Source organism: Panthera uncia, chromosome E1, assembly GCF_023721935.1.
Source record: "Panthera uncia isolate 11264 chromosome E1, Puncia_PCG_1.0, whole genome shotgun sequence".
Lineage (NCBI taxonomy): Eukaryota > Metazoa > Chordata > Mammalia > Carnivora > Felidae > Panthera > Panthera uncia.
The window spans coordinates 2,244,870-2,262,282 of NC_064814.1; the positions used below are offsets into that span (position 1 = coordinate 2,244,870).

Genomic DNA, 17,413 nt, shown 5'->3' on the forward strand with positions numbered 1-17,413 from the left:
ATCAAACCCAGCGGCATAGTAAAGGGACTGTACACGATGACCGAGTGCAATTTATTCCAGAAATGCAGAACGGCTCAAAATGTGAAAATCGGCCCGTGTAACACACCACATTAACAGAATGAAGGAAAACAATCATTTCGATGGTTTCAAAAAATCCAACACCCGTTCGTGATAAAGACACAGAGAAACTAGGAGCTCCTTCAACCCGATAAAGGGCGTCTGTGCCCGTCGCTGTGTGCGTGTGCATGCGTGTTAAGTGTGTGTGCCCACCTGTGTGCACATGCAGGGAGAGACCAAGAGCTTTGTCCCTAAAGTCAGGAGCCAGACAAGGACGTCAGGAGCCAGAATAGCCACTTCTATTCAACGTTGTCCTGGAAGTTCCAGCTGGACCGTCAGGCTGGGAAAAGGTGGAAAAGGCATTCAGATGGGAAAGGAGGAGGTAAAACCACCTCTCTCTGACGTGACATGATCTTACGTGGAAAACACCCTAAAGAATGTGTGTGCGCACACACGTGCGTGTGCACAGACGCGGGCACACGCACACACAATTACAGCCAACGCACCACAGCACAGTTGCAAAATACAAGACACAAAAGCCAGATGTATTTCTTTTTAAAAAAAAAAAATCTTTATTCATTTTTGAGAGAGCGTGAGTGGGGGAGGGGCAGGGAGAGAGGGAGACACAGAATCCGAGGCAGAGTCCAGGCTCCGAGCTGTCAGCCCAGAGCCCGACGCGGGGCTCGAACCCACAGACCGCGAGATCGTGACCCGAGCCGAAGTCGGACGCTCAACCGACTGAGCCCCCCAGGCGCCCCGAAAACCTATACGCTCGTGAACACACTAGCAGTGGATAATCCCAAAACAAAGCCGGTAAAATAGCGTCAAACAGAATTTGACCAAAGGAGTGAAGGCTTGTATGCTGAAAACCACGAAAGGAAGTGGAAAGAAGTTGACAGAGGTGTCCGTGAAATCGCTGCCCAGGCGCGGGATGGCAGGACCGAGCGAGCGCCGCGAGGCGGTCGGCGCAGTGCCCGTCAGAACCCTTTTCTGCCCTTGTGCAGAAGTGGACAGCCGGCCCTGAAAGTGGCAAGGAACTGCCAGGGGCCCGGAACAGCCGTCCGTAAACGCTGACGTGTCATCAAAGTGGGTCCAGGGTCCAGATGTAAGGGCTGAAGCCAAAGGACTCGCGGGACTTAGGCAGCAGCTCCTTAAATGTGACACCAGACGCACCAGCAGCACGCGAGCACAGACAGGCCGGACATGTCACACGCATTGGCGTCCGAGCACCCCCGGAAGGGCCCCTTCCGGGCCGGGGGAGAGCGCGTGCGTCCGCACGGGGTGGGGGACGGGGCACGGGAGGAGCCCGGCAGCCACGTCTCCCGGAAAGACATACAGAAGGCCAACCGTCACGCCGACAGGCGCCCCACGTCAGATCGGAGCCACGAGGCCCCGCCTCACGGCCACGAGGACAGCCAGCCGGGCCGCCCTGGAAGACAGCCTGGCTCTTCCCCAGAAAGGTAAACACACAGCTGCCACGGGACCCAGAGCCCCCTCCCCGGTGCAGACCCGAGTCGACGCAAACACAGCTCACACAGAGACTCGTACGTCGCTGTTCCTGAGGGCCCTGAACAGAGAGAGCCGGGTGCCGCGGGGGGCGGAGGCCGGTGGCGCTCTGTCCCTACAAGGGGGTAGCGCCTGGCCGCAGAGAGACGCGCTGCTCCACGGTGCGACGCGGGAGAACCTGGTGCTGAGAACATTGGGCCCCAGACCGGGCGGAAACCAGCGCAAGGGCCGCACGGCGTGCGACCCGGTGCCCCAGGGCCTGCTGGGCCGGGCCCCTCTGGGGCGATGGAAAGCCCCGGAACTAGACGGCAGTGACGACGGCACGAGGTCTGAATACACGAGAAACCGCTTCGTACAACTTAAATGCGCTTGAAGTGGCAGCTTTGGTGACGGGACGTGAATTTCAAAACATAAATGAGTCGGGTGAGTTGTCTGAAGGTCCTCTCCAGGCTCTGGCCTGCTCTTTGCCGAGGGGAGGAGACCGGGGTGGGGGCGGAAACTGGGCACCCCTGGGACCATGCGGAGCCTGCCCGGACCTCTGTGCCCTTCTGTGGGGCAGGGCCGCGACTCCGTTGCCAGCCCTCCCTGTCCTGCTTCGGACCCTCCTCCCAGGACCCAGGTCTCACCAGGGTCTCTCGGGGAACACAGGCAGGTACGCGAGGTGCCGAGCCCCCGGGGCTGCTGGCCTCCTGCGGGGTTTCCGGGTAAGTGTGGCCAGCACTGGGTGACAGACTACAGACATTCTCCTACTCCATCCACCCAAGCCGGGCTGCTCGGAACCCCGGGCAGAAACAGGCTCCGAGCGCGAGGTCGCAGCCTCAGAGCTCCTCCCGAAGGCGTGTCGCGCCTTCTCGAGGGACAGCCCGTGTCTCAGTTCCAAAGCAGTGAGAGCCGGGGCACCGAGCGCAGGGGTGAGATGACAGCTGCGTGTGCTGGGGCGCAGGGTCTGATGTCAGGGGCACAGCACCCGGGAGCCAGGGGTCCTGGTCCCAGCACCGGCAGAAGCGGAAGCTGGCTTGGGAAAGGAGGGGGGGAGCAAGACAGGAGGACAGAGACCGGCCTGGCCCTTCCCACGTGCGGGAGTCCCCTTGAAGGCACCTGTGGAACCTGCTGGGACCTGCTCACCCCGCCGGGCCACGGCGGAGAGCCCAGAAGCACCCAGGGGGGGGGGGGGACCCACAGCCCCACCCGCCCTGGGGTGGCCCTGCTTCCCTCAAGTGGGGAGCCCGGCTCAGCCTCCTGCAGCCACCGGGCCTCCCAAGGGGCACAGGCAGAGCAGGGTGCGGCCCCAACTGCAGCCCGCCGGCTCACTGTCCCCGTTTCCACCAGGGGTCTGGGCCTTGGACAAGAACTCACTCCTCATAAACGAAGGCGACACCGGGGAGGGGACAGGGAGTGCGGACACCCAGGGCCTCCGTACGTGTCTGGGTCGTCTAAACCATGACGAGAGGCTCCTTGAGCAACACTAGGAATGGGCACCCGGGGAGCTCAGTCCAGTTGAGCGTCTGACTCAGGGTTTCGGCTCAGGTCATGATCTCAGGGTTCACGGGTTTGAGCCCCTCGTCAGCTCTGTGCTGACAGTGCAGAGCCTGTCTGGGATTCGCTCTCTCTCTCCTCCCCTCCTCATGTACACTCGCTCTCTCTCTCAAAATAAATAAACAAGCTTAAGAAAACGTATGAATGGCAAGAAAAACCTCTTCGAGTCGTACTTCTCAGCAAATGCCAGAGTGTGCAGGGAGCCTGGGGCGAGCTGGCCCGTGGGGCACAGGGGGCTGTGGGTGCGGCCACGCCGCCCACATGGAGATGAGGGGCCAGCAGGGGGCCAGAGGCACTCTCAAGGACCCCGGGGGTCGGGCCTGGGGTCAGGAGGAGCGCAGGGGAGGGCCCCAGGCGGGTAGCAGTGAGGGCAGGCTGACAGCCCTGCAGTCGGGGTGCGACGTGCTCAACCGGCTTCCCAGACGGGGCCGCCTGCCCTCACGGCCCCAGCCAGGGCAGCGGGGCCCGACGCCCCACCCCTCGGCCACCAGCACCCGTCCCATCGGGTAGCTGACCACCCCGAGTGCCCCCTGGGCCCCTCGCGTGCCTGCAGCAGGCCGGCTGGCAGACGGGCGGGGCAGCCGCGAGCAGAGGGCCCGGCCGCCCTAGCTCGCACCCTCTCGGGTCAGGGCAGAGGCGACTCAGCGGCCGCCTGAGAGACGAGGGAAGCGCTGGTGTGAAAACCAACGCCGGAAAATAAAATCGCGAAGGCAAAAAAGCAACGGCGTGTGCACTTGAAGGAGCAGCCGGACGAGAGGCCACGAATGCACGTGCAGTCGGGCAGTCTTAAGCCCCCTGGGGTGCTTCTAGAGAAAAAACAAAGACACCCTGAACCCCACGAACCCTGAACGTCCTTCCTGTGCCCCTGGGAAAGCCACGTCACATTCTTTCCGGGTCTGGCGCTCTGCCACGTGACATCTGTCTTCGGCCGAGCTCCTGCAGCCTCGAGACCCAGACCACGGGGCAGGCGGTGGCCGGGCCCGTGGCCGTCCCTGTGGGCGGCGCGGCCAGTGTGTCCTGCGGCCTGGGCGCTCCACCAGCTGCCGTGGGCACCACGGCCCCGTGGCCGTCCAGGCAGGAGCGGGAAGCCGGGCGGCTGGAGGGTTTCACTGTGCGCAGCTCGGCTCCACGCTTGCCGCCGCTGGGCGCGTGGGTCTGGGGCTTTCTGCTGTCTCGGGACCTTGGCCGTGGGCCTCAGGGGGCCTGCCCTCATCTTCGAGCTCTTCCGAGCCGCCCTTTGGCCTCTGTACCTTCTGGCTCCTGGTGATGACATCGAGAAAGGGCAGCATCAAAGGCAGAGCCAGCCCAGAGTTCCCCGTGCTCCCCACGTGGTCCCCGCAGCTGCTGCTGACTCGAGAAGGAGCAGACCGTGCCGTGTGCGCTCCAGCTGGCCAGCCCCCGTCCCTGGGGGAGCTCGGGGGTCCCTCCGTTCTCAAAACAGCCCAGCTGGGCCTCGGACAGCCCTGGGCTTCGGGAAAGAGGAGCTCGAGGAAACGCCGACTGGAGCCTCTCTGCTGCTCATCAAGGCCACGCCTCAGTCTCCTCACGTGTAAAGCAGGGTCACAGTGTCCGCCTCGTGCTGCTGTCAGGGCCAGATAACCTGCCCCTGCTGGCTGTGACATCCGTGCCAGGCTCCCCCACAAGAAGCTGCCGGCATAGGAATCACCGTGCTTGGCGTGCAGATAGGGAAACCGAGGCCCGGGAGTGTGATCACCAGCGCTGGTGGTGCAGAGCCAGGACGAGGACCGGTCCATCTGATGGGGTGCCCAGGCCCCACATCCTGCCGCCTCAGTGTCCCACCCCAGCAGGGACTCTGTCCTTCTCCCGGTACCGCGGGGAAGCCATCCCGCCAGGACGGCCCCACACGGTCCCCTGCGGGTGCCCCCAGCACTCACCTGTCCTGCCCTGGTGCGGGGGGCGTGGGGGCTCCCAGGGTCCTGCGGATGTAGTCTCGAGAACGGATGTCAGCCTGAGGAGAGGGCAGCTCAGTGAGAGGTGGTGGCCTCGGGACAAGCCTCCACCTCACGGCCTGGTGGAGGCGCTCTCGCTTCCCCGAGAGCCCACAGAGGGCACTCCAGGCCGCCACAGGGACAAAGGCTGCAGCCCCGTGGGCGACACACTGCCAGGCCCCCCGGTCAAGGCCCTGTGATGGCCAAGTCCCCGCAGGGCCCGAGTGCACGGCGGGGGTGGAGGCTCTGGCTCGTCCCCCACGTTTCCGGGGGCAGCTCGGCTCGTGCTCGGTTTGTGGCTTGTGCTTTCCGCAGGTTTCGCTTCTGCTTGAACCCCCTCCTCCGAGGAGTCTCCTCAGCCCAGCCAGTCTGTCTCCCCAGCTCGTGTCTGTTACGACCCCCTCCCTGGGAAGTGTCTACAGAAAGTCCTGCAAAGTCACTGTGACGGACGGGACCAAGGCAGACTGGAGGGACAGAAGCTCAGGCCGGAATGCAACCCTCTCCCACACACCGGCCCCTCCGCAGGGTGATCGCACTGGCCTCGGGAAGGCCCCTGATCCTGGCTCAGATGGGCTTAGCCCCCTTCAGGCCACAAGACTACAGGTCACAGCAGTTAATCCCTCCAAATGCTGTTCCAGAGTGAACAAGCAGGCAGGAGGGGGGAGGGCACTGGGATACTCTGGTGGGAAGCCCCCCACCCTCCTGTCTTTCCCTGCAGCAGCCAGGACCGACCTGACCAGACAGCCCACGCCTGGCACCAGAGGGCTGCCTTGATGGCCTGGGGTGGGGGGACTCACAGACTCCATGGAGAGAAAAAGCAGGCCCGAAATCCCCTCTCTCAGCCTCTCCCGGGGGCTTCCAGAAGTAACAAAGAGAACAAAGTGCTTGACAGGCCAGTGGCCCAGGATGAATATGGGTCAAGAGACGATCGGGGCTGCGGGACAGGGCCCTCCCCCCACGGCCAGAGCGGGGATGGGGACTGCGGGGTCCTGGCACAGGCGGCTGCTTCTCCCCCTTGGGAGGGCAGGCCCAGGAACCTGGCAGGCTCCTCTCTAGGGCAAACACACAGTCCTTACCTGCCTTGGAAGTGTCCAAGGTACTTTACAGGCCATTCTCCACCTGCAAGGATGGGGTCACTGTCCGCACGGGGGGCAGAGAGAGGCATGGAAGGACTGTGCCAGCACCACAGAGTTCTTGGCTCTAGGGGTCTCGGGAGAGTTGCTAGATTTCTCCCAGAGACAGGGTTAAGGGAAGAGTTAAGGTCTCCAGGGAAGGGAAGGGGAGGGCGGGCGTGAATGTCACAGCTTGAAGACCCACGACCTAGGAACCCAGCGGAGCCCTGGACAGGGACAGGGACAGGGACAGGGAGGCTGAGGCTGGTGGGAGCTCGGTGCCGGGGCAGCAGGGGCTGGGAGCCACGGCCGCATGTGGGCTACTGCTGCCCCCTGCAGGCCGCCCTGCACATTAGCAGCTGGGGAAGGTCCCAGGCCCCCAGGAGGCGGCGGGAGGCGAGGGCACCAGGGCCGGGGCAGAGCCAGGTGTCACCAGGGCGCTGGGCCGTGTGGACTGGCTCTCGGCAGTCTGGCCGGGGCTCCTCTGCCCAGCCGCCTAGAGCTGAGCCGGCACAGGCCATGGGGAGATGGCGGAAGCAGCAGGCTCCAGGGAGACCTCCAGGCACCCTGCCCTCCCGTCCTGTGGCCGCACTAAACCGGGAACCTGCACAGGCCAGCACCTGTTCTCTAGACGGGCTCCCCCAGCTCCTCGGAGCCGCCCACAGAGCCGCAGGCCGGGACTCACAGCCGGGTCCCTGTGGGCGAGTCTCCAGCATCCGGGCAGCCTCGATCACGGGCCCGCGCCTCCCAGGTCCCAGGTCCAGCGACACCTTCCTCTCGCTTTCCTGGCATGAAATTCCTTCCCACCCCAGGGCCTTGGCAGATGGGGGTCCTTGGGCCTGGACCACCTTTCCCCCTCCTCTGGCTGGTCTCTTCCTGAGGAGAGCTTCTCACGAGTCCTCATTCCATGGGCCTCTCTGGGACACACACCTACCTATGATGAGACTCCCTGTCACGACTGAGCTCACCAACGCGGGCCCACAGGCCATCTTGAGCTCAGCTCTCGTCTCCTACAGGCTGAGCTTTTTCCCAGCCGAGCCACCTTGTTCCCCCAAGTTCTGCCCACCCTCCCCCCACCCCACTTTAGGTGCTAGGTGCCCGGCACAGCCACATCCTGCAATCTTCTGACCGAGGACTCTGGTACAGCCGGAGCCTCCCCAGCAGAGGACGGCTGTTCCCCCCCACAGGCCGGCGGGGCGGGGCGGGCCCCCAAGGGGATGGCTGGGAGTTGGCAGGACACTGTGCCGCCTGAGCAGATTCTCCCAGTGACCCTGGTAGGGTGCGTAGGAGGCCGAGGAGAAGTGGAGCACGGCAGACCCGGGGCCTGGGCGGAGCAGGGCCCCAGGATGAACTCTGGTCCCCTCCCCTCCCTCCAGGGCCCAGCGTGGCCCCATCAGGCCCTTCCACAGGCGCCTGCGTCGAGGGAAGTCCAGGAGGCGCATGCCGGCCCACCCACCTGGCGCACGGGCTCCGGGATCCGAAACCTGCAGCAGCCTCGGGTCAGGCGCACGGCCGCCTCCAGGCTGATCTTGTGGCCCACAGAGACGTAGAGCGGCTTGGTGCTGTGGTCGTGGCTCCTCAGGGCCTGGGACAAGGCAGGCGAAGTCAGGGCACGGTAGAGACAAGCCCTGGGGGCTTCGGGCCGACCACGCATCCGGGGGCCGGGTGGGGCACGCGCAGCCCGGAGCTCCCCTCGGCACAGCCGAGGGTGCCGGGCAGGGGTGAAAGGCGCAGGCCCCCGCCCCACCCCGGGACCAGTCAGGGTGGCAGGGGGAGGTGGACGGGGTCTGGTGCACACGGACAGGCGCCTGCCCCTCTGTGGGTGCCATCTCGGTGGCACGCAGGCCCCTGGCCGCTCACCATGCCCAGCACGGTCCCAGAGCCCCCCGTCAGAGGAAACGAGTCTCCTCCAGCCCGCAGGAGTCCTATCTGGAAAACAGGAAAACACACACACACAGAAGAAGTCTTTTCTCGGGGAAGGGCGGAGGGCAGGCCTGTCCATGTTTGACGCCGCGCAGCCGCCAGGCAAGGAGAGGGCGGGCGAGTCTGCGCGTGGGCTGCAGACCAGGCCGTGCCCACCCCCATGCCATCAGCGGGCTCGGCGTCCGGGAGGCCTTCCCCGGCAGCGTCCAACCCCGACGAGGCTGTCGGACCTCAGTTCCCTCCTTGTTCCGTGCACGAGGTGCCCGGGGCCCAGGAAGGGGCAGCCCGCCCAGGCCGCGGTGCTGACGGGGGGAGCTGCCAGGCCGGGACGAAGGCTGGCGCCCACCCGCCCGGCCTGGCCGGTGGGTACACGGACGCCACCTGGGCCAGAACCACCGCCTGCCGCTCTTTCTCCCGCGAGGGACTTAGGCATGTTGGATTCACCCCAGCAAGGCTTTTGTTAGGGGTGGGGACTGGTCCACCGAGTGTCTCAGGAGTCATGTCAGTTTGCTCTGGGGTCCCCGTCAACTCAACAAAACTATTCCGCACAGACACGGGAATGCCCACAGGAGTGGGACAGACGTGATCACTGTTCTCAGCATCAGCCGTCTAGCGGTGGGGCTGGGCACATCTCCGGCTCCCTCCGGAGTGGCTGTCACATTCCCAAAGCCAGCCTTGAGGGGGCCGAAGGAGGGAGATGCTGGGAGAAGGTGGGGACGAGTACAGAGGGCCACATGGGCTCCCAAATGTCCTGCGCGCAGTAACCTGAGGCCCCTCCCCTACACGGGGCACCACAGCAGCGCAAGCGTAGCGGGGATGGGAGAGGCAAGCCTGTGCCCAGGAGGCTGGGAGAGCTCGGAGGGCACTCCTCCGGCCTGGGAGTCTGCTGCCGTGACCCCCGAGCCGTGAGGGACACACAGGCCACGCAGAGAGAAAAGTGGGTCCTTCTTACTCCGGGTTAGGGAGCCAGGACGGGGAGGACGGTGCCAGCAGGCAAGGGCGGGAACAGAGGCTCGTACGGGGCGGGCTCTGGGGCTGGCACAGGCACGTGCCCAGCCTGTGCGCCCCCGCCGGCCCTCTCCTTGCCCTCCCCTGGGGCAGGGCATCGCCCCATCCCTCACCTTCTCCTTGTGCTGGGTGTTGTTCTCCAGGCCATCGACCTGCAGGAGTTTCTTGGCCACCCCAATGCAGGGCAGGTCCGTGAGGACGCCGAGGTGACAGGCCACCCCAAAGCCTACAGGGGCAGAGGGTGAGGCTGGGCTCATGGGGCAGCGAGCCAAGGCGACCAGAGACAGCGTGGAGACTGGGGACAAACCAGAACCCGCCGCAGCTCCCCAGGTAAACAGAAGCCTATCGGCAGACTGAGCCCTGGGGAGCCAGGACGCGGACGGCCAACCTGACCTGGAATGTGGCCCTCGCCCCGCTTCACGGTCACCAGGCGGAGGACACCCCCTTCCCTTCGGCGACATTAGGAGCCTGATTAGCTCACGATACTTCATCCCGTTTCTCCTTCTGCTTTCTGGCACTTTCCATCCTTTCTCTTTTGCAGCTGCCACCAGGCCTCTGTGTCACCCTCCCAACACACTCTTGGGGCTCCGGCCAGGCAGTGCGTAGTCACACGCTGGCACCCAGGGTTCTCGAGGCAGTGGCCAAAACGTCCGATGCCAGCCCTTCCCAGATCCCTGTGCGGCCCCGCCCCCAGGCTCCTGACTTCTCCCTCAGTCATTCTCTCCGGGGTCAGCACCCCGGCACCCGGGCGGGGGCAAGTTCCCCAGTGCCAGTGGGGAGCGGGCACTCCTGTCCGGCTTCAGTGGGCCTGTCAGAGCTCCGGGTGGGTAGCGGCGGGACAGGCCAGCTGAGCAGCAGTCAGGACCAGAGTGGCCGAGGGCACCTGAGACAGGCCAGCATGGAGCGCTAGGGGAGGCCTCAGGGGGCAGGCAGGGAAGAGGCGGGGGTGACAAGAAGCAGGTTCTTTACTGGGTGGGGTCCTAACCAGGACAGCCAGCCCAGGGGGGAGCGGCCAGGGCCAGGCCGGCAGCAGAGGGTCCTGGGCAGGGGGCGAGCCCTCTGTGAGGGGACCGTCAGAACCGTCCCCTTCTGGGCCCTGTCTTTCAGGGGCAGGGTTACCTCGGTGGTGGAGAAGCCCATTTCCATCCACAAGGAGTACCTGGAAGAACCACACGTGACAGTCAGCCAGCCGAACTGCCCCTCCCCCGTCAGGCCGGGGCAGCCTGGAGCAGGTGGGGTGGGCTCACCACTTCTGGGGGTGGGAGGCTTTTTGGGAGATCCGGCAAAAGCGCACCCTCTCCAGGGAGGTCAGAGACCTCGGCCTGCAGTGGGTGACGTGGCCTTCCCTCCTGGGTGGAAAGAGAGGGTCTCTCTCCTTGGAGTCGAGGTACCTGCCTGGGGCACGAGGCCGGGCTCCTTCTCCCGCAGCCGCCGCACCGCAGCCACCAGAAAGGGCACCTCTCGGAAGGCCAGGAAGCCCGACACGTAGGGAGCCGTCAGGCTAACCATGCGGCAGTCCTCATACACCACCTGTCGCCAGGCACCCGGTCACCGGCAGGCACGGCCCCCGGCTCCTGCCGGCCTTCAGCCTGTCACCCTGCAGCCCTTGTCTCGCTGCCGCCGGCTCCCTCCCCTTCTCCCGCCCCCCCCCCCCCCCCGACTCCTCCTCTCGGCCTCCCTCTCTGGGGGGGCAGGTGTGAGGTGGCCAGGCGAGCACCGGGGCCCCCTCGAGCCTCTCCGCCGCCCCACGCCGCCCCCGCTGGGCTTCGGGGAGGCTCAGAGAAGACAGAGCACAAGAAGCACGTGTGTGAAGCGGCACCAGAGTGAGGATGTTACTGTTCCCCACTAGCAGGGGACTTGGGGGAGGAGAGGCCAGGTCTTCACAGAGAAAGCAGCCACAAGACAGGCAACCCCAGCCTCGTGGAAAGAGTTCAGAGACTCAGAAAAGGACAGGCAGGGCCTCAGAGCTGGGCAATCTGGAAGAGAAGAGGGGTTCCTGGGGACAGGACAGTGCAAAGAGCCCCAGGGCCCTTTCGAAACCACAACTTCAGCCCTCCCCCAAAGCTGGGCTCTCCCCACCTGTGCCCCCCACGAGGGAGGGGGCACGTGCCCCAGCATCTCTGTCAATGACTCCCGGGAACCTTCTCCAACTGCCAGTGACCCAAAGCGGGCAGGGTCTCCCGTGACGACGACCGCGGCACCAGACTCACAGGGAACCCAGCAGACCGGAGTGCTGAGCCCCACACGATAGGGTGACTTCACAGGAACACACGCGAAGTTCAAGCGTGGCCTGAGTTCTCACAGGATGATGGCCGCTTATCTCTGAATCTGTCCGCACAAGTTCCAGAAACCAGAGATCTACAAGCAGAGGGCAAACACTCCCCGACCCCATCTCACAGCGTAACCGAGGGATGAGCCTATTGGGACCGTTGGTGTGCACCTCTGTGCAGAAGTAAACAGCCCGGGACGGCAGAGCCCGCTCTAGGCGCGCACTGGGCAAGGCCGGGGGCACCTACGGGACGAGACCCGTAGGCAGCCCGGCCAGCCGGGACCTGGAGGAAGAGGCCTGGAAGGCCACAGGGCCAGCAGCGGCCTTCTCGGGGAGGGGAGAAGCAGGAGAGCCCTGCAGGGTTGTGGTGAAGAAAACGAGGTCAGAAGTGTGAGGCTCTTCAGAAACAAGAGAGCCAAGAATCAGAAGGCGTGCTGCCTGTCTTCACCTCAGGAAAGGACACCATTCACTGGAGCGACCACCCCTCACTGTCCCTCATGAGCTAAGAAGCCCGGCCAGCCACCCAGACCCCAGCCCTCCAGACCCGGTTAAACCCGACTCTGGATGAGCAGCGAAAGGCCGTACAAACCCAGACAGAAATAATCCAAGTCCATCAGTGATGAAACAAATGCCGCCCCTGGCCAGCTGTGCGGCCGAGGAAAATGAACTATTCTTAAATGGCACACGGAGAACACAAGGCAAAAAATAAAAACTTGGAATGGAAACACACAAAAACACAAGAAAGACAGAAAGACCAGAGTTCGTGACTGCAGAAGAAAAACAAGGGAAGAGAGCCGAACTAGTAAATAGAGCACTTAAAACCACAACGCGAAAAATGTTCCAAAAATAAAAGGAAATCTGACCCCGCACGTTCAGAAACCCAAGTATGAACTTGGAGAAACGGACCCGGAACAGCCAGATCAAGAAGTAACTTGTGAAAAAAAAAAAAAAAAAAAGAGTAAAGGAAACACAGGCAACATCCTGGACAACCTGTCACTCCCCACACGGTCTAACAGCAAGAGTGGATTTAAAATACACCTTAAGGGGCGACCAGGGGCCTCAGTAGGTTGATCGCCCATCTCTCGATCTTGGCTCAGGTCACGATCTCACGGTTCATGGGACTGAGCCCCCACGTCGGGCTCTGTTGACACTGCGGAGCCTGCTTGGGGTTCGCTCTTTCTCCCTCCCTCCCTCACACTTTCTCAAAATAAATAAAAGACGTAAAAAAAATCTTTAAAAAAATGTTAAACCTTTATAAGCTCAGAGAACAAAACAATACTTCAGAGGAAACTGGGGAAATGAGCTGTGGAAAGGGACTCAGGTGATGCTATAGGATTACAATGACCGCTCCGAGGTCCGGTAACGACACTGCTGTCATGCGTAGAAGGCCATTCTCGGGACAGGGCTGCTGAGGTGCTCGGAGGTGAGCTGTCACCTCCGGGAGACACTTTCGAATCCCTCAGCACGCACGCGCACACACACGCACACGCACACACACACACACACACACACAGAAATCAGTCGGCAACAGGCGGATCTAAGTAGAGACTATTCAGGTGTCCAATGTATTATTCTTTCAACGTTCACACATTTTCAGCTTAAAGATCTGGAAAAAGGAAAAAACTCAATTGTGTGAGCACCACGTGGACGGTCAGAATCTCTGTGAAGGTCTGCAGGTTTCGACCTGGGTCGATGAAGTGGTGCCCCTACAAACTCCGTCTCAGGCTGCACGTAGGTCCGCCGGACTGGGGAGGAACTACATTTGAGGAGGATGGCGGGAAGGTCTGTCCTGCGCTCTGCCGCCTGAGGCACAGTCGATGGACCGACGCCACAGACAATTCAGCTTCCCGTGGAAAAGAACACACTAACCGGGTGTCCAACTACGAACGGGCTGCGTTGTGAGACCACCATCCGCCAGGGCAACCAAGGAAAGGACTCCTGGCTGCCTGGAGGGTGGTTCAGTGCTCCCCACCCCGGCTGTGCTCTGTAATCACAGGGATGCTGTTTAAAGAAGCGGGTTTCCAGGCCGTCCACTGGGAGACCTTTTTTTTCTTCAGGAAATGAGTTGGGGCTCTGGGGTCAATACATTTTTTAAAAACTTTATTGAGATAAATTTACTACCATAAAGTTCACTTGTTTGAAGTGTATAATTCAACGTTCTCGTTATTTATAGACTTGAACAACCGTGTAATTCTAGAATACTTTCATGACCGCCCCCAAGTAAACCTCACCTCCATTAACATTCACACCGCATCTATCCCACTCCTTAGCCCTCGGCACCCAGGAATTTACTCTCTGTCTCTGGATTTGCCTATGGAATTTGTATTTCTAAACACGCTTCCGGAGACTGACGGGGCAGATCTGTGCGATTAGGCGTTTGGGAGCCGCTGCGCCAGGCTCTGCCAGAACCCTTTCCCAGTGCAAGCTTCCGGAGCACAGGATGACGGGTGCCGACTCCATCCAAGCAGCAGGCACTCTGCTCCGTGCTGGGGCTCCACGACAACACAGCATCACCCTACCCTCGAGAACCTACGCTTGGTGCGGTAACTTTTGAGTACAACGCAGAAGCGCTGCGTAACAACGAGACCAAGGACAGGGATGAGAGGTGATTAACTCTGCAGCTAGGGAAAAGGACAGACCGACAGGACTGTGTGAACCGGGCCTTGAAAAGTGAGAAGCTGTCCTAAGAATTAGCAGTGCTATGTTTATTTTTTGAGGGCTTACCACGTGCCAACCAGTTGCTTTCCATGCACGATCTCATTTATCCCTCACCACAGCTAACTATCAATAGTATTTTCATCCTTGATTTAGAAAGGAGGAAATGGAGGCCCAGGGGGTTGAAGTGGGAGCGGCAGAGTGGAGGTAAAGACTTAGGCAGTCTGGCTCCCGCGTCTATGCCTTATTCCCAAGGCCATCCTACCAAGTGACCAGGCGACCTGGGAGGGCAGGGACTCTGGTTCCATCACCCCGCTATACCCAGCTCCTAGCAACGGCAGGTGCCCAGTACGTTTTTGCTGAATTTTGACTCCAGGGGTCTTTCGAGTAAAGCACAAAGACACGGAGGCAGGAACATGCGGTCGTGGGGAGCAGGCAGATGAGCAGGGAGGGCGAGGCTGTGTGCTAAGAGCAAAGCGTTCCCTGTCCAGTCTTCCTGAACTGTTGACTCCAAATCAATCACGGGCATACTGCTCATTCCTTCATGTATCTGGGTGTCTTCTCTATGACAGGCATTGAGCTAGGTGCCTAAGGCTACAACTGGTGGGCATGACAACCTGATTTCTATCGTCGTGGAGTTTACATTCTGGTAGGAGGAGAGGCAGATCCGCCAATCCTATCCCAGGGCAATGAAGAGAAAAGACAGGGTACTGAGAGTAACTCCTGATCTTGCAGGGTGAGAGGGGTGCTTACCGGAGCACCTGAGACACAACTAGGGGGTAGCCAGGAGAATATTCCAGGACAGGAAACACCAATGTAAGGTCAGGCAGGCAGACAGAGCATGGCATGTGTGAGGAATCTAAAGAACTCCCGAGTGGGGAAAGGGGGTTGGTGAGAATCTAACCTACAGCGTCATATTAAGCTGGGTCGATTCCCCAAGGGCCTTTACACTTGTCAGCAAGCACACAGAATCTCCTTCGGTTTTTACCTCCCTTCTCTTTCCTTCAGAGGCTTCCCCACCGACTAACGAAATCCTACAAAAGGAGAAGCGTGGTTCTACGCTGGCCCTGTTCCCTGTCCCGCCTCTCACTAACGCAGCCCGAAGCCCGAGCGGGACGGCCCCCGCGGGGTTACCTCGAGCTCAGGGTAGCTGAGCACCACCAGCGAGGCACAGGCGCTGACACTGTCTCCCTTCACAAAGGACACGTCCACGCCCCCGACCCTCTGCAGCCCCGAGAAGCCGGGGTCCCGCTGCCACGCCTCCGTGTCCCGGTCCACCACGAGGGCCTTCAGCTGGGCTTGCTCCCTGAGGGCAGACACACGTCCAGCGGGCCTCCTGGCCCCGCGGGGCTTGAGGCTCTTCCCCGGGGCACTCCCGGTCTCACCACCCCCCCGCTTCCCGGGGAGCCCGGCCTCGGGGACGCCCCCTCCACGGTCTCACCTTCCGGCCCCCTGCACCGAGACGCGGCGCCGGAAGCGAGCGCCGCCAACCCCGCCGACTACAACTCCCGAAGGCCCTTTCGCCTGCGTGCCGGGCCTCCCCCCAGCCCTCCGCGGCCCCAGAGTCGCTCCAGCCCCGCAAATTGGCTGTCACCCGACCCCATTACCTTATCCAGAGCGACAGGGTCTCCTTCGGGGGCAGCTCCGCCGCCTCCCTAGCCATGGCTCGGCCCCAAACGCCCCTTCCGGTGGCGTCCCTTCCTGGTGGCGTCACTTCCGGCTACTCGCGCGCAGGCGCCCTGCTGCTTTCGTGGCCTTGGCGCTTCTGGTTGGCGAAGCCGGGTCCGGACGCCGCCGCCTGGTGGCGGGAGGCCGGCGGGTAGCCCTGCCCGCTCCTGGCCGCCCGCCCACCTGCCCCGCCCGGGTCTGAGCCGTCCCGGCCGCGCGCGGGCGCCTTCAACCGGGACGAAGGCTCGAGCGGCGACCAGAGCAGCTTCGAGACGGCGCGGGCTGCGGGCGGTAACTGGCGACGGCCGGGTTTGCTCGCAGCCTGGTCGGCCCCCGGTGCCCCGGGGGTGGGTGTGGGAGGCCGGGGGTGCCGGCCGCCCGCGTCTTGCGCGCGGTGTGCAGTGCAGGGTGGGCGAGGCAGGGTGACCTTCCACGTCGGGCACCTCGCACGCTCCCTCAGCTTCTGGCACCGGACGTGCCGAGCCGCCCGGACCCCATCACCGAGCACCTGCCCTCTCCGCGGCTCGTGGGTTTGGGTCCGGTGACTTCCGTAAAAGCTTTGAGAGCACGGCGCAATCCTTAGTGGACCACACTCGCGAATTCGGGTGGGTCCTAGTGGGCCCACAGCCTCGCCCAGTAGACCAAACACGGACCACCTTTGGCACGTTGACGCTTACCCCAGGCTCCTCAATTTAACGAGCTCTTCGTGCCCGGCCTCGTGCGCGGTGCCGTGAGAGTGGCGGGGATGCCTACTTTACCCTGGCCGTGGGGAAGTTAAGAGGAGCCCTGGGGGATGAGTGGGAGACAGCATTCCACAAAGGGCACAGCACATGTAAGGGTCCTGGGGTTGAAAAGAGGTTGGTGTAGTTGAGGCACTGAAGGCAGCCAGGGAGACTGATGGGTGGCGATTTGACCCGTGGTTTGTATTCTCCCAGGGGAAATCGGGGAAGTGTGTGGATAAGAACTGTAGTCTGAATATAGATTTCAAGAGGAAATATGGAAGTTTGAGGTTCAGGAAAGGCTTTATGTAGCATTTGACCACCCACAGGTGTGGTGCTTAAATGGGGTGTCTTTGGATGGGATGGGAGCCCCCAGATGTGGGACAGTGATTGGTGGGAGTCGGTGGCACAGGATGTGAAAGAATTCACCTGAGGCAGAACAGAGGAGATGGAAGGTTACTGAATACGCCGCAGGGGAGCAGCAGGCAGGGCAGGACAGCAGAGGAGAGGCTGTCTGCCAGGAGGCCGTGGGAGGGGGCTGCTTTTATAAAGAGAGAAGGTGAGGAAGGGGCTTGTGCAAGGCCCTGGAACTGGCAAATGGGAGGGCCAAGGCCTACACTGGGGGCCATCTGGGATGTATTGTGTCGGCCTTGTCATGGTACAGGGCGGTGAGGATGAGGAGGCCCTGGGCTTGGGTAACTGGGGGCCACTCGTGGGCCTGTGGAGCTGGGGCCAAAGTTGCTCTGGGCTGAGGCTCTGCTGTGCTTGGGGGTGCGGGCGGTGGCAGCCAGGGGGATGCTAGGGCCTGGGGCACCCTCATAATCAGGATGGGTGTGGAGGAAGGGACGAGGTTGAAGGCAGGCCTGTATAGGATGTGCAAGGTCCCGGGGCAGCTTGCATGGGCTCCGGCTAGGGCCCTTCCTCCATTTCTCTGCTCTTGCCTCGGTGGTCCCCCCAGATCCTTCCTCCTCAGAAGGAAGCAGGGCCCTGCTGTCCCCAGTACCCTGATGA

The 17,413-nt window shown here is 62.3% G+C and overlaps 1 protein-coding gene across 1 annotated transcript; it reads right to left on the reverse strand.

Moving 5' to 3' along the window:
• Window positions 1–609: 609 nt before the first annotated feature.
• On the reverse strand, window positions 610–15,899 carry ENDOV (endonuclease V). Its single transcript, XM_049635540.1, has 9 exons — window positions 15,623–15,899; window positions 15,150–15,321; window positions 10,487–10,621; window positions 10,211–10,250; window positions 9,205–9,317; window positions 8,021–8,089; window positions 7,617–7,745; window positions 4,995–5,068; window positions 610–4,359 (listed from the first exon to the last, which is right to left on the reverse strand). The coding sequence occupies exons 1-9, from the start codon at window positions 15,676–15,678 to the stop codon at window positions 4,206–4,208; spliced, it is 942 nt and encodes a 313-aa protein (XP_049491497.1). The 5' UTR covers window positions 15,679–15,899; the 3' UTR covers window positions 610–4,205.
• Window positions 15,900–17,413: the final 1,514 nt, after the last annotated feature.

Bases quoted from the DNA above. Each gene is read 5' to 3' on its own strand.
- ENDOV (XM_049635540.1), bottom strand. From the start codon at position 15,678: ATGGCTAGGGAGGCGGCGGAGCTGCCCCCGAAGGAGACCCTGTCGCTC. The intron at 8,090-9,204 runs GTGAGGGATGGG...CCTGTTTTCCAG, and splicing joins ACACCCAGCACAAGGAGAAG to ATAGGACTCCTGCGGGCTGG. The intron at 5,069-7,616 runs GTGGGTGGGCCG...CCCTCTCCTCAG, and splicing joins TCCCGGAGCCCGTGCGCCAG to GCTGACATCCGTTCTCGAGA.